Source organism: Mercenaria mercenaria, chromosome 5, assembly GCF_021730395.1.
Source record: "Mercenaria mercenaria strain notata chromosome 5, MADL_Memer_1, whole genome shotgun sequence".
In the NCBI taxonomy this organism is placed as follows: Eukaryota; Metazoa; Mollusca; class Bivalvia; order Venerida; family Veneridae; genus Mercenaria; species Mercenaria mercenaria.
In genome coordinates this window covers 25022276-25039491 of record NC_069365.1, presented here as the reverse complement: position 1 = coordinate 25039491, position 17216 = coordinate 25022276, and the positions used below count along the sequence as shown (strand labels likewise).

At 33.8% G+C, this 17216-nt stretch overlaps 1 protein-coding gene across 1 annotated transcript; it reads left to right on the top strand.

Moving 5' to 3' along the window:
- The first annotated feature begins 7225 nt into the window (after positions 1-7225).
- LOC123558208 (uncharacterized) lies at positions 7226-9217 on the top strand. Its single transcript, XM_045350085.2, has one exon. It carries the CDS (start codon positions 7226-7228, stop codon positions 9215-9217), a length of 1992 nt encoding a protein of 663 aa, XP_045206020.1.
- Positions 9218-17216: the final 7999 nt, after the last annotated feature.

Sequence of the window (17216 nt, the reverse complement as noted above, 5' to 3'; positions counted from 1 at the left end):
AGAGCCAAATAATAAAAAAGGTTAGAAAATACTTAGCTTATTACGATACTTTAACAGAACCCTTAGCTGAATATATAAACAGATCAACATTAAAACGAGAACTCACTGTATTTTTGATTAACAGAATATTACCTGTAATATTTACCTAAAAGCTTAATCAAATTTACAGGCAATACCTACGACACATGCTTTTGCTAAATAACTTGCTTGTTTTGATACCCAAGCATGAGATTGATGACCAGATTTGACATTAGATGTTTAATCTGATTAATTTGTGTTTCTTTTAATGTTACATAAACGTTTTATATCAACCGCTTTTTAACACTTTGCCTATTAGATTACTTATATGTTTTAGGCATTCAAAGCCGCACAAGTTTGCGTATCCATTTGATATGGACATAAGTTCCGGCGAGTGCATGTTCTCAATGATACTTGAAACATATTGTGTCTGTTTTCTACGTGAGTGTCGCTGTAGAGGCTGCTTTGCGACAATTATTGATCCAAAGCAGCCTGCGCTTCCGTCCGTGCAGTCTGATCTGGATCCATATTAGTCGTATATCAGTTGGATACAAGTGCTGAAAATGACAAACGAACAGTATGTATGTGTACCGATCTTGATCTTTGTTGGTTGCAAACCCCTAACGTTGGTCAAGATACAATAGAAATTGAACATTTTGCCCTGTTTTGTTCTCCCAGTTTATGCAATGCTAGTGCATGAATGAGAGTCACAGTTTATTGATGTTAATTATGTTCCCGATCTGTGTAAATGTAGTACTGAAGCACGACTAATTACATGCTGGAAATTCTGATGAGAGAAAGTTGATGAAACACAGGAACATTTTTTTATCAGATTCTTAAGAAAAAATGGTTATCCAGTATATATATGCATGTGTGTTTTGTTAGGTTATTTTAAAAATCATTTGCAAAAATAAAAAAGTAAACAGGCTCCTGTTACAATCTTATTTAGCTCTCACCTCTGTGTCAGAAGAGTGCTTGATGAAACTTGTTCACCTTTGATTTGATGCGATTTCTTTGCGATGATATTTAATTGCAAAAAGGTGTTGACGATATTACGCACGCTATACAAATCTTCTAACGCAATACTTGAGTTTTTGACAAATGTTTAGGCGTTATCTAATGCGACATCTTTTAGACAATTAAATTTTAAATGTCGAAGAAAAATTTCAATAAAACGATTTTAAGTCATCATATAATTTTACTGAATCAACGACCATTTCCTTGTAAAATCACAAAAATACATTATGTTCATTTTTTATCACAAGTTCATTACATCTTAACACAAACATCATACCATAAAACGAACAATAACGCTATTGTTCTATCAAAACTTTAAAGAAAAGCAAGCATTTCCGTATATGTGAAAAGGATTGCTGTATCTTGTATATACATTTTCAGTCACCATTGCGAATATCTTTGTATCTCCGTTATTACAAGATAGCTTAAGAAGTGAAATACTGTTATACCAGATATTTGTCAAATGATTACACATGTTCATTTCATTCTTCCTTTCAAAAGTACCTTTAGATGAGTTACAGTTACAGTTTTGACCTTTGCATGATCATTTTGTACGATTTTATACCAAAATGATTAAAAAAGAGATCACTTTTAAAAATGCAGCAGACGTATAGAATGACTTCAGTTTACCATAACAATGCAATTTGTGTATGCGACATTCAGGTATTATAATGAATAAAATTATGAAATTTCATGACTTGATTTTGGTGTAATTATTATCAGTTTGACATATCTAATGTTTTACACAGATAACAAACGCAAACCAAATATGGAGTTAGGAATGTTGTTGAGTATATCTAGGTATGTCAGTCAATGTCTATGAATGTCACTATATATCTGCATTTTCAGTTGTTGTTTCTGTTTCTTTCTTTTTGCGACAAGTCGCTTATTACCATGAATCTTTAAACTATAATCTTGGCTAATTTGTGACATTTTTGCGACTCTACAAGTCTGAATAAAAAAGACCCACTCTCTATATAAAAAAAAATGTTCTATCAATAATCAAGCGAACACAAGTCTGAATAAAAAAGACCCCCTTATATAAAAAACACAGTTTATATATATAGAGAGGGACATTTTTTATTCATACTTTTGTTGGCTTGATTATTGATAGAATTTCAGGTGCCTGTGCTTGGAGATAAATTCAGTTGACAACGTCCAAATATTAATATCTTAAAAATGACCCCATGTTATTGGCTATCAATAAAAGGGTTCACATGACTGAAATACAAGACTGGAATAACTAACTATACATGTAAAAATCAAATTAAATTACAAGAAACCCATGCCTATTTGTAGTGTAGAACAAACTGGGTAAATACGTAATTCACACATTCACTGAAACGTTTCCAACAGTTGTAACTTTTTAGGTTCACTTGTTATGAAAAGACATGTCAGCACGATCCTTACATTTGCAAACAACTGGATCCAGTTGTCCGAAACTTGAACAGGCGATTGAGCTAACCCGATTAACTTTTAGAGTTATATTTTGACAGTTTAGAAAACTTAGAAAAACAAATGTACTTGTTAAGGATTATAAACACCAAATCATCTTTACAGTAAAATTAAAACATCATACTAGTGTTTCCCACCCACCAAGACTAGTATTTTGAATCGAAATTTAACAGGCGGTTAATTTAACAGCCCGTTAAAGTTTCGAACAACTGGGCCCTGTTAGAAAGTAGAACAACTATGGGTCAATTCGTTTCACTTTTGCGGCGTACGCCGTTTCGCCGCGTACAACCGGCTAGTCGTTCGTTTGGCTTGCCGGCACTGCCCGGGTCTACCCGGCGTACGCCGATGTGCGCCGGTCTTGCGAGATAGGCTAACCGGCAAATCATATATTTTCGCGATACAAAATCGAGTAAACATTTGAAAATTTGGGTATTAATACCAGTAAATGTAGAAACATGCTGCAAGAACTATTTGCTAACTTATTTGGAAAAGGTCGCAAGAGAAAATCATAATAAATTGGAAACTTATTTTTTTGTATCTGCAGCTCTCGTGGCTGGCGTACGCCGAAGCGTTCGTCTTATTGATAAACCGGCGAGAATTTTTTCTTGCAGCCCACGTGACCGGCGTGCCCCGGGTTGAGTGAAACGAATTGGCCCTATATCATTCTTACAAGAAAGGCACGATATAGTAATATTGGTTCGTTTTCCCACGAGCATCTACGCATTAACTATATCCTGATAAATAAATAAATAAACACCAACACTGGTTTCTGAGTGTTCTTATAGGAACAAAAATAAATATAACCACAATTATTTTGTCATTTTATACCGATTGCTGAAAGTGATTTCTAATAGAATTTGATATTATATTACCAGTAAGCACTAGTCAATACTTAAAATACCACCAGATTACTTCAAATAACAGTAATTTTTTTATCCAACATGTTTACCTTCGATTTGCTGTCAGCCTTTTTTGTAGTTTCGGAACCTGGTTATCTTTTTAATCAACGTATCTGTCATCGTGTTTCGCCAACATGCAAGTCCTCAGAAAAACTTATTGTTCAGCAGTTCAATTTGGATTATTTTGGGGAATTCCATATTTCACTGTTTAGCGCTTGCGATTGCAAGTATTAATGAACGTCAAATTTTAGTAAATCCGGTATTTGAATAAAGCTGAATTTATACAAAATAAACTACATTCTTTCATATGCCCTACTGACAAGTAAGCGCTAACGGTACAAAGATAGTATCGCTCTTATAAAAACACGAGTATAATCCTAATCTCTATAGAACGCATGGGACAGGTTTCAGTAATTACAGCTTTTCTGTCACGTGCTCTAAGTCGGATAGACAACTCGTGCCGTTGTCTACGGGATATATACAACTCGCTTTGCTCGTTGTATATATTCCGTAGACAACGGCACTCGTTGTGTATCCTATACATATATTTGAAGGATATTGGACTGTTCCTGACGTTCTATATTTTTGATGAACAGTATAACTGATCATTGTTCAGCAGTCCTAAACACTGTTGAATGTAAAAAGAAGTGCATGTACATGTACACCCAAATATAAAATATCTAATATATTATGTCCTTTGTATTTTTCTGCTCTACATGACTAAAAAGAGTCACAATTCCTTTATCGCAACTTTTTTTTCTTTTATATGAAAAGTTTAAGTACTCCTAAACATGCACTTTGGGTTAAAATATAAAAAATATAACAGTTTTTGAGAAATATATGGACATTTGCATTCATTTCAAAGCTATTTAAAACTTTATAAATATGTTTTACAAAATATTATATAATAATATCTCCAGTCGTGCACAATTAATATTGTAGTCATTTTTTAAATATGACGGAAAGATTTGACATTTGAGCTCAGCCTACAGACCAGGTTCGTGTTCTCTGCAAAACGCTTCATCACTACCTACCTACATCATGTACATGTCAAGTTTGAACTCAATACCTTGAATGGTTAATACGTTATGCCATGTTGTTATTAAGGAACTACACGAAGCCAGATGATTGGCTGGTAAGGCGGGCCCAAGTGATTCTATATTTGCGTTGAGAGCTGAAAGCCAAAAGGTTCAATTAGCTTCTCATAGAGATACATATAAATACATCAATGTAATACTTTGACACAATGTTCTAGAGACAAAAGCAAATATCTTCTCTTTAGAAATCTATCTGAGAGAAACACAAAAAAATCCTATTAAATGACCTGTTGACCTGCTACTGTTCTGCTCATATCAGTCAGAATGAATAGTATATTGCATTTCAGCAGAGTAAAGCGGTCCAGTTTTCTTTATCTTCAAACCTGCAGATAGTCATTTGCAACATAAATCATGATTTTCCAGCATTTTTACCCGTTTCTCTTCATATACCTTGGTTCTATGAAATTTGTTTACTTTCAGAAGCTCGGGATATCTATTTTCAATCGGATCTGTCATGAAATAAGAGACTGCTTTTCTCTCGGATTCACTTCCTTTAGTTAAGTAACGAGGGGTGGATAACTGTACCTTATTACCTGCACAACTACAGATGTTCATATTATCGCACAGGACTAGGATGAAAATTGTGATGTTGAACTAGAATAATATCTTAGCACGCTGAATAAAGTATTTCATTTTTCAAACTATAAAGGATTCTTAGTTCAGTGCAGCAATGACCTCTCAGTAGTGATGCGTGTTTTGAAGACATACTGAAAATTGAATGCAATAAGTCAGATGTTATGCAAAGACTGCCTTTTTGATGACTTGAAGGCAGATGCTTGTGGATTTCGTTCGATTTCTTCCAAATATTTATGTAAAGAGTGGTGCAGAAACCAGTTCATTTTGTATACCGAACAAACTGAAGATATAATTTAACGATTTATCATAACAATATTATATAAATACCATTTATCTTAGAATTTCTAAAGCGTAAAGTTGCTCTGGATATTTTTCAGCGCTTACAGGGACTGACCTCCAAATTGTACGACAACAAAGGAAAAAAAAACAATTTTAAGATGTCAGAGCATTTTTGCAATATTTCTTAGGAATGCTTTGAAATTTCATCTTCTGGCCTCCACAAATCACACATTATTATAATAATTCTTCATTTGACTCGCAAAAACATTTTATTTAACACGTAATAATCCTTCGACAAAACAAATAGAAATACCTTATAAAGATCTTGAAAAACTTAAAAGTATTAATTAAAAATTATATTAAAAAAAAAAATCAACAACACGGACACACACCTGAAATGAAAAGAAAGACACATTAAACATGGTATGAAATTTAACTCTATTGCGTATCTTAGTTGCACAAACCGTCGTTTATAGGGCTGAAAAATGTAAAAAAAAGGTTAAACACGAACACACACACACACTAGTTGCAAAATTAAATTGTCACGTACGCATGCTAGACTTTATGACCGCCATGTACGAGCTCGTAAATACACAATGTACTAATGACAGAGTTAACAGTTCGTGCACTAGATCAAAGTACCGCTTATGTTTGAACATAATATTTATTCAATCATAAGTACATTAAAACTAGATTAGGAACAATGTTAATCGTTGGCAACGTTTTTGTAAACTAGTATGCATTAGTGAGCAATATCTCTAAAAGATTATCACTCTCTGAACAAATAAACTAAGCTGTACAGTTTACCATGAAAATTGTTGTTTGTTACGCGTTCGCTGACTCAATAATTTATCTATAAGTTATATATGTATTTATACTTATGTTCTTTATTTTCTTTATTAAGGTCTAATTTGTGTGCATACATTTCGTATAGACTTGTGCGTTATACATTAAAAAGTTAGAACAATCATTAAAAAAATTATAGTACACTGTCAACTGTACGTATCACTTATACGTACTTACAAAGCTCACTTCCTTTTACAGTTTGCAATAATTTATCTATCAGTTATATATGTATTTATTCTTTATTATAGTCTGATTTGTGTGCATACATTAAATATAGACTCGTGCGTTATACATTAAAAAGTTATAACAATCGTTAAAAAGGTTATAGTACACAGTCAACAGTATGTATCACTTAAACTTACATACAAAGATCGCTAATAATCATTAGATGAAATTCGCCTAATGTCATGTAATGATGTATGAACTAAAATGCAATGATGACAAAGAGCATTACAGCTCAGTTTAAAAGAGATATGTATGTATACAACACCGATGTCAAATTGGTAAGACCATAAATATCTGGATTATCATATAAATATTTCTGAAGGGAGGATAATTCTTTCTATCATTTTTAATAACACATATTTTTCAATGTTACATAAGAACTTTACATACACGTGTAGAATACGAGTTGTCTAATGCAACACGTAAATGATTTTCAATAGGCGATTCCAAAATACTGATATTATTTCGTTGACATTTCAGACTAAGTAAAACACAGGTTAAGTAGGAGTAGAAATTTATCAAACATCGCTTATAAAATCTGTAAGAAGATCATTTTACGACCACCACTTATTGGACTTATGCGTTCAAAATTATTTATGCGCGAATAGTTTGATGTTTACAGTAGTTAAACTTCAAGTAGTTTCGTCTGTCGTGTACACAACGTTATTGACCTTAGATACCTCATCAACAGCAAACCGTTTAGATAAGTTTGCATTCGATCCATATATGACCAGTTGAATGTATATTGTGCATGTATGATAGAACTGAACGTAATATAATTTTCTAAATTGTTTCTATAAAAGTCAGACTAACATGGAAGTAACTTACGTACAAACTATGGAAGATAAAACGTTACATGGATCAAACGAAATATATAACATTGAAACTGAAGACGAATGTCTTGACGGAGAAAACAAAATGAAAGAAGACGAGAAAGTAGACGCAACAAAAATACACGAAGAGGATACAGTGTCTGAAGTGAACGCACAAGCTGTTGATGACAATATTCTACTTTGTAATCCATGTTTGTATGATGACACGGAGGAGGGGGCTGTCGGGTTCTGTGTAAATTGTGTTGAATATTTATGCCAAGGATGCTGCCGAGATCATAAGAAAAGTAAAGTCACTAGACACCATAAAATTATACGGGACAACTTACCGAAGGACGCATCAATATTTAGATTGGTGAAGGAAATGACATCATGTTCCGATCACCCAGATGTGCAGGTATCCCATAAATGTGAAGATCATAATGCATACGTTTGTGTTATGTGTATTGCAGGGGGTCACCGAAAATGCGAACATGTGACTGAACTACAAAACGAACGTAATAACAGTGACATCGGTATGATGGAAGCCGCTGAAAAAATAAGTGAGATTCAAGAAAAGTCGAAATTGGTTGCAAAATCTCGTAAAGAAAATATTGAAACGTTGATCAAGGAAAAAAACAAAATACAGGAAACGAATGCTGCCCTTCTCCAGCAAGTCTATGACAACCTATCATTACTCGAACAGGATGCTATAATTATGTCCGAGAATGTTACACAGTCAGAGCTGTCGTACCTAAGAAAGGAGATTGATATTTGTAAAGATTTAGAAAAACAGGGATTTGTGTTTGGCCAACTTTTGGATACAGCAAAACAGCACTATGGCAGTACAGAATTCGAAATAATTACGAAAGGTATACAGGAGAAAATATCCGGTATTGACCGTGTCTTGGAAAAACAGCAACAAAATGGTGAAATCCATTTGAAATTTAAACAGAATCCGTTATTTAATAGAATTCAGACACTTGGTCACCTGAAAGTATGTCGAGGAGATACTGAAAACAAAACTCAAGATATTGAAGGTTCAAGCGATGAAATTGTTGAACAAGATGATCTACCGTTAACATTTTCAGAGAAGAAAGTGGCAGGGAAAGAAGGTGAGATGAGGGAAAAGCAGCCGACGAAAGGAGAACATAAATCTCGCAAAAGAAATAAAAAGGGTAAAAAGTACTCGGTAAGGTTCTCTGGAGACGTGAACGTTTGCTGCATTAGTGGAATAATTATCCTTCAAGATGGAAGAGTCGTGGCTACAGACCAAGAAAACAGAAAGATAAAGGTCTTCAGTTCAGGTGATTGTAAACAAATCTGCGCTCATTCCCTTGAGGCCAAACCAGCTGATATATGCAAGACTGGTCCTAAAAACTTCGCTGTCGTGTATAAAGATACGAAATTAATTGATAGGTTTACTGTTGATGGTAAGACGCTGAAGCTTGAACGGAGTTGGAAAACAAAGTATCTTAATATTGGTATTACTATGGATCGCGAACTTTACGTGGTCCTATGCAGGGTAGACGGCAACAATGGCGACGGCATTAGCATACAGGTTAGAAGAGACACCGACTGTAAGGTTCTTCTAGAAGCAAGCGTATCCGAAGGAGATGAAGGGAAAATTGATAGTGATGAATGCAGCATTTGTTCTATCGAAGGCGATATTATAATCGCAAGTAAAACTCTTGGAATCAGTATATTTCGCAGGAATAACGTTGAAAGTCTAGAGACCATACGTACATTAAATGCTTACGATGATACCTCCCTTAACCTTACTGGACTCGCTGTTGACAAGGACGCTGATTTATACGTCTGTTCGTCATCATCTAGATCCGTGTATCAAATTTCTGCCAAAGAATATAAACTAATGAAGCCTGTTGCCTCTGGAATCGATGGACCTACGGCTGTCACTGTTAGCAACAAGAAAGACCGAATTATTGTTGGATGTCAAAATGACAACTACTTACATGTTTTTAACATGAAACAATGAAGAGATGATTTGTATGTTCAAATACAGAAAGCTTCACTGATCACATCTTCTCGAGATACGTTAGATTAATTCAAAGATAAAACATTGACTTCCATTGGAACTATTAACAAAGGATCTGCTAGTACCTTCTTTATTCGTTTTCGGTCACTTAGGTTATAAAAATATCTTATTTCTTGTTTTTATCATTTCCATAAAGTAAAAAAATATGTTGACACATCAGGTTTAACATACATTAACAAAGGTCTTGTGTAATGGAGGTAATATTTCATCTGCTGTACATTCAAAATGTATGTGTTCCGTGCGATAGATAGAATGATTGTGCAAGTTCAGTGTAATCAAAGATGTAATTATTTCTCAGTAGTAAATTGAGCAAACTCGTTACAAGGTACATGTTTTGATTATATATTTTTAAAATTCTAATAAACTGTATTTAATCTTTTTTAACTGAATGATTCTGATGCATACTTTTATTTTTTTCATACGAGTGTAAGTTGGGTCAATTATTCGACTAATTTGTAAATGATGATTGTATAAAACTTGCTTTATCTTTTTGGTGATTATAAGTAATTCAGCTTTGATTATACATGTATATTTTATTAATTACGGACGGCTACATTTAAAAGAAGTAGTATATGATATAATATTTCTTACTGCGTAATCTTTAGATAATTATGATATTAATTATTATAATCATTTATAGTACTACTATTACTAACAGCCACTTTACATTTATATCGAATTTGATAGGTCGAGTAGGAGTAATATCATTATTATCAATCATGTGATGTGAGGTAGAAGAGATAGAAGATATTGGATGTGTTCTATCCTTACGTTAAGGTACTGGACCCGAAATAGAGTACCTCCTTCTTGAAGAGTTTTCAGTTACACTAATATAAACCTACATTGACTACAATTTTCAATAGGGTGTAGGTTCAAGCCCCACTGGGACCAAAAATTTTTTCCCATATTTTTTCTTTTTTTCTAGTAAGTTTTTACTTCTTTCAAGACTTTTATGGATGCATTGTACAAAAGTGGAACATTTTCATTTTGTAAGCGATTTCTTGCTGTTCAAAGTAAATTTACCTCTAAATCAGGAGGGGTAGAGTTAGGCATCTTTAAAAATACTGAGTTACATGCGGTAAAAGTTCTCTATTTTGCCTTCATTCTTTAGATTACATATTGTGGAAGAAATGCAGGTAGGTTTTATTTCTGCCCCAAGGTTATTTTTTTGAATGAAGTGAGCAAATTTCAAAACAGACCCACAGGATTCGACCTTAATTTTTCAATGTTGGAGTTAGAATTCTGTCTCATTAAATCTGTTAAGGATGAGAATCAGGCATTGAGAAACAAAACTCAAACGACACTAAATCATAGAAAGAAAAAGTTGTTTGACATGAAAATTGAACAGCATGTAAAACATGTATATTACTTTATGAAACTAGTGTCAGTATACTGATCAAAACATTGAATTCCGGAAAATGACTGCCTAAAGGGGCTCCACATCCGGTCAGTTAGACGCCTTTAAAAACTCACCATTTTTAAAGTTACACATGTTCGTTTTGATGCATTTGCAATAGCGTGCGAGTGGTGAAATTTCGCATAACAAGGTGGAACACAGTTTTCAGCAATTGTTTATCTTTCTTTCTTTACAAATGGTATTCATTTTCAAAGGGAGACAACTTTTTCGGAATATTTTAGTTACAAATGGCATTCATTTTAAAGGGAGACAACTTTTTCCGATTATTTTAAGTAATCGTGGAGAAAAAGTTGTTTCCCTTTGAAAATGAATGTCATTTGTAAAGAAATAAAGATAAACAATTGCTGAAAACTGTGTTCCACCTTGTTATGTGAAATTTAACCACTCGCACGCTATTACAAATGCATCAAAACGAACATGTGTAAAAGTTCTTTGAAAATGGTGGGTTTTTAAAGGGGTTTGACTGTCCGGAAGTGGGGCCCCTATAAGCAGTCATTTTCTGGAATTCAATGTTTATATCAGTATACTGACACTTGTTTCGTAAAGTAATATACATCTTTTACATGCTGTTCAATTTTCATGTCAAACAAATCTTTCTTTCTACGATTTGGTGTTGTTTGATTTTTGTTTCTCAAGGCCTCTTTCGTAACCTTAACTTGAGGCACCCAAGAAAAAAAGTGATATTTACAGTTTTATTTTGTGTTTCATAATTGTTTTACAATAGTCTGATGTTTCTTTTATCAATATTAATGCTGTAATGAATTCTCTGCAAACGTTTTAGATAGTGGCCATCACATTGAAATTTGTTTCTACTTGAACTTGAGGAAATACCATAAATTATACAAAATTTACAAAAAACGGCACGGTAAAAGTTGTTTAAAATTTGCAACATAGTGCGAAATATGGTCAACTTTAAGAATACACCAAACAAATGCCGTTTTTAAAACTTACTATTAGGGGTCCAATACCTTAATATACAAAGAACAAGTACTTACGTGCACTTTTACTTGTACAGAACTTAGCTATCTTAGATGTAGCTGATTTAGAAAACGACGAAATGTTTTTATTAATATATAAACTAATAAATTTAATTTTTCAGTACTTTTCTTGTCCCACTGAAAGAAAACGCCGTGTAGAATATGTAGAAATCGGATACTGAATAAAGATTTTTAAGTAAGACTGGAAATTCTTTAACTTTTGCTTTTCTTGTAAAAATGTATAAAATTTAATTTCCCAGTTTTAGAAGAAGCCAGATCGTTAGTCTAAAACTATAGGTATTATAATCATATCAAAATATGAAGAACTGAACTGTAATTCAAATAAATGGATCCGCAGCGAATACAGCAGGAGTATACTAATTAAATATATAAGATTTTGGAAGCATACACTGATGAATTGAACATACTTATACAGACTAATTTAATCTATTAAAATGTTTAAGAAGAAAAAGCATGTTAGACAGCAAACACATTGAAGGCTAATCTTGATTGAATATGTTTCTGGCCTGTCATTACCCCTTCCGCAGGCACAAGCAAACATCTATTATACAAATATATGAACTCTATGATAAGTATTTCAATACTTGACTATCTTACTATCAGGACAAAATCCCACCCAAACAACACAGCTGCCAATATGATATCCGTCTTGGATGGTTCCTGTTGCCCTTCCCCTGCAGTATTTCATCACGCGCGGACACCTGGTTAGAACAGCCGACTTGCGTAAGCAAGATGGATGGCTTTCTCAAATGAAGAATTCAACGCCCCGAGTGAGGCTCGAACCTACATTCATAAAGGGGAAGTCCTTAATCGCCCGGCCACGGAGGCCCCATGTTATACACATGAACATTCCTCGGCTGACTGCAATAATGTAAACTGAAGGGCTTCTGCGTCAGAGTGGTTAAGGCCGCTACCTTCGGGTCACTTTGCCTATCATCGACAATGGCTCGAAACCTCGCTTGTAGTGTATCATCCTTCATGATATGAAGTCTTCTACCAAATGCTTACTGAAGGCTGGTTATTGGTGGTTCTACCCGGGTGCCCAACAGTGCCTGATATAATGTTCGTAGGAGCTACTCGGATCTTCCGCCAACAAAGCAGGAAAAATTAAACTGTATTGGCGTAAAAATCTTTAAAAAGGGAGAAAAATGCCCGAAGTAACAAATAGACACATACATACACAGGGAAGGAAAACAGCAGAAGAGTGGGCAATTACTAAATCATTCATTCATAGGAATCTAAATGTGAATGGTCATTGAGCATAGACAAAATGTAAAAGATTGCAGTATGTCTCTAACAATATGGCCATAGCCTCTTCCAATAAAACGTTTGGAAACTGTAATAAAAACGATCGGAAATGGTTATGAGTCTCGTAAAAGTCTACTATTAACATTTATTCTGCGGTTAAAATAACAACATGTACATCACAACATTCAGGTTTACATAACTTACTTTTCTTATTAATTATTTTAAATGCTCAATGTGACATTGAGGAGAAACAAAGAGCAACACGCCTAATTTAACTTTTCAGTCCTGGTATTGCCAAGAAGATTGCACTGGCATGTTACTGTTTATAGGGGCAATTAGACATTATATAATTTATGTTGAATATTTCAAGCACCCACTGAGCCCTAGAGTAGTAAATTATACCGCTTTCAGTAATTATTCGGTTAAAACCGCAATACGCTTGGTGGCTATCCATTTACATTACCTTATTTCATTGAATATAGCTGAAACAACTAGGTTAAATACAGAGTTCAGAACTGTTAAAGTACGACGGAAAGGGCTTCACATACACGGCAAACAATACGCTCATAGTAGATTGTTCCACACCCACCCCCTAGAAAACAAGACGAAGTTTTGATGCATGGCATCACAGAAGCTGCAATTTCTTTTTTCCTTAATATGTCTTTGAGACATACCGCATGTTTAGTGTTCAACCCGTTTACAGTTGGACACTACGCTTCCCTCTTTGATTGCGTCAGATGGAAGAGGGGGAGGACTCTATGATGAGCAGTTTTTAAATCCTACCAGGACTGAACTGTTTTGATATTTGTCTTCTGGCCTGTTTCGTCGGGCCCTTAAGGGTGTTTCTCTTGTTGCTCTGTCTTCTGAAAAGGCATTGAGTACATACGTTTTTGGTTCTTAAGGTTTGCTTTTTATATAATTATACACGAGCATTTTTGTGTTTTACATGCCATGCCTTTTTGTTTCCATTACGTGTGTTAGAGATTCACCTGGAGGGGATTACTTTTATTTACACTGTCCCATGTCTTTGGAACATGGTGGGGGTAGGAGTGAGGTTGGGTGCGCACCATAAACCGGTTTAAGCTCCCCGGTGGTGTTTTTGCCACTGACCGTTCCAAGGCGGTGCCCCACTGTGTTCCTTTGTTTGTTCGTTTTGTCCTTGTGTGTTGACTTTGTGTGCGCGCGTGTGTGTATGCTTATTATTCGTCTTGTCCTTATGTGTTGGCTTTGGGTGTGTGTGTGTGTGTGTGTTGTTCGTTTTGTCCTGATGTGTAAGCTTTGAGTGTGTGTGTGGTGCACGCGTTTGCGTGCTGGGGGGTTCGTTTTGAGGAGGCTGCGCTTTTGGTGCGTGGCACTCCCTGTTTGATATTTTTCTTTGTTTTTAGGCATAGAAATATGGGAGTTGTCTATGAAGTAATATGTTTAGTAGAAGAAATGATTATAAAATTGCACCACGTAAAATTATGACTGGTGCACGGTTATGTTAAGATTCATCAATACTTCAGATTTATACGCCATTTATTGAAATATCAGACAATTATCCTTCGGCATGCCATACAACGTCTTAGGAATTGTTTTACACTGAAACTAGATGACCTTGGACAACATGTCAAGCTCGACAGGTGTCAAAAGGACTAACAGCACGAAGTTTGACATTTGACCACTAAGTATGACTTTGAGGTAGGGGTCTGTGTAAAGAATTTTAGTTCCATGTAACTGTAATTATTTCAGTCTTAAAATATGTTAACCCGAGTTACATTTTTGTATGTTTTGAACCCATGTGCACACCAGCACAGCAGCTACTGGCAACAAAATCTTCATGTACCAAAATGTAAATTTATACCACTGTATCACTGAAAAGGAACAGTAACTATTATAACTGTTATTCAAAAAGAGTTTTTATTCAGTTAGCAGAAGCCTTGGAATGTGAAATACAACTTGATTATAATTTTTACACGGGTCGAAAATCTTCTCGATTTAAGGTTTTGAATCATTAATACCAACATATGCTAATTAAGACCAAAAGCTTTAGGGCAGTCATTCAGGAGATTATCTTTCATGGAATATTAAGGCTTTACATCTCTATAATTTGTCATACACACAGAGTTAAAACAATGCCATTAAAAATCTGATAAATTAGTGCCTTTTTTGCAAGTCACACACATACTCCTTTCACTCCAACACAAAGAAAATTATTCTTCATTTAAATCAAAGTTATCACAATAACTTTGAATCCAAGTTTTGCGAAGTAAAGGAACTGTCCTACAGATTTCGGCTTGGTCTTATTATGAACGTTAGAAAATGAGTTTACGTTTCTAAACTATTTTAAAACATATATATATAAAAAAGAAAGGAAAATGAAAAACATCATTTCCTTTTAATTATGCCTTAATTACGTCTTAACACTTTATATTGTAAAAGATTTATCCCTTAAATATTCATTCTGCTTACGTCCAACTTTAACTCAACACCATTCAATATCTGTTTAAAGAGAATTCCTATAGTTTTTTTCCTTTCATAGAATTTTTTTAAATTCACATATATGATAGGAAAATTTGTGCTGAAAACAATGAACAAATAAAAACAATAGGTCACCAGGCTTGTTTTTGTGAAAAATTGTTTTGAACACACCCACTGTTGCTGAAACTGCCAGCGATTTTTCAACATTTTCATAATTTTCTGCTTTTTTATAAATACCAACCAAAATATACATCTAGGCAGCACAATACGGTTTTTTTCTTTTTACAGATTTTATTATATACTTATTTGATATCATAATCATATTTGTAATACTCTATCCTTACAATAATGGGTACAAATGAAAAAAAATATTGTTTCATATTTACTTTTGTGAACTTTTTTCAATGAAAATTACCCATAGTGAAGAATATTATTTTTAAATTTTGAAAAAACTCTTTCATAGAATTTTTTCTTTTTCTTCTTGTGTATAGATAATTGTATTGTGAGCATAAAAATGGCTAAAAATGTATGGGTCACCAGGCTAAATTTTATGTTAAGACCGCTAGAATACAACACCTGTTCGGACGGAAATGGCGCGAACCTGGCCAAATTGATTACATGTATGTCTGCTAAAAGTTAAAAAAAAGTTTTAAAAATTCTTAATTCATTCTATAATTGAATACTAAATAATCTGAAAGGTGATATTGTCTTATCAGTACTAAGTCAATTATCTTACATTATATGAACAACACTGTCTTTGTACTAAAATGCGATGTGAAAACACAACCACAAAAATAGCAAGATACCTGTCAGGCATGATACTTGTCAATACAACATAAACCAGTATCAACATTTGATAACTGATATAACTTACCAAAAATGTTATTTCATTCAAAATTCCTCATATTTAAGATTGTCTGTAACATGTTTCAACAAAATGTTGACTTCATTTCAGTTTTCCATAGAAAGTGTCGGCTGCGCAGAAAGATGCGCATAAAAAACTATAGGAATTCCCTTTAATATTATAATTATTATTATTTTCTATAAAAACAAATATTTTTTGCAACACAGGTTATAGAGAAGAACATTATTCATCATTATTTAATTTCTGAATAGTTTACGAGTTACGACTGTATATACTAATACATCCTCTTTAATATTGATGTAAAATTGTTTATTTGAACTAAACTTCTTTGCAGTAAGGTTTGTTTAGCATATAGCAAAATAACTACATTTGTCAATTTTATTTTTGTACTTTTGACAAGAGAAGTGAGAATTTTCAAAAACATTGCAGATTCGATAACTTATTTGTAATATAAATGAACAGTGGAAGCTTGTGCATTAGAAAGGGTATGGCTAACTATATTTATATTAAGATTGTATCACACAATTCCAAAACTGGACAGAGAAGAGAGAAATGTCCTGTCTATTCTAGCTAGAAAAACCAAGGTTGAACGAACAAAATTAATAATAATAATAGAAGAAAAAAACACACACACACGCACACAGAAAATGTGAAGATTTCAACGAGTTTGTACAGCATGGTTGTCTAGACTTACATTTTTCTCACGGTTTTGTCTCCAAAAGCAAGCACAGGTAAAGGTGTATTTCATGAATGAGTACAAGCGTATATAAGAGCAGAATTTTCGATATTTATTGTATACGATTGTTAATAACATACGAATTCAATGATTAATGCGAGTTTCTTATCAAACCACGAAAGGCTGAAAAATAGTTTATAGGTTTATAAGACTTCACACAATCGAGCTGTTAGAGGAGAGCAATGCTTGCCTGTTCGACATTCTTGTGCTAAAGG

Bases quoted from the DNA above. Each gene is read 5' to 3' on its own strand.
- LOC123558208 (XM_045350085.2), top strand. From the start codon at position 7,226: ATGGAAGTAACTTACGTACAAACTATGGAAGATAAAACGTTACATGGA.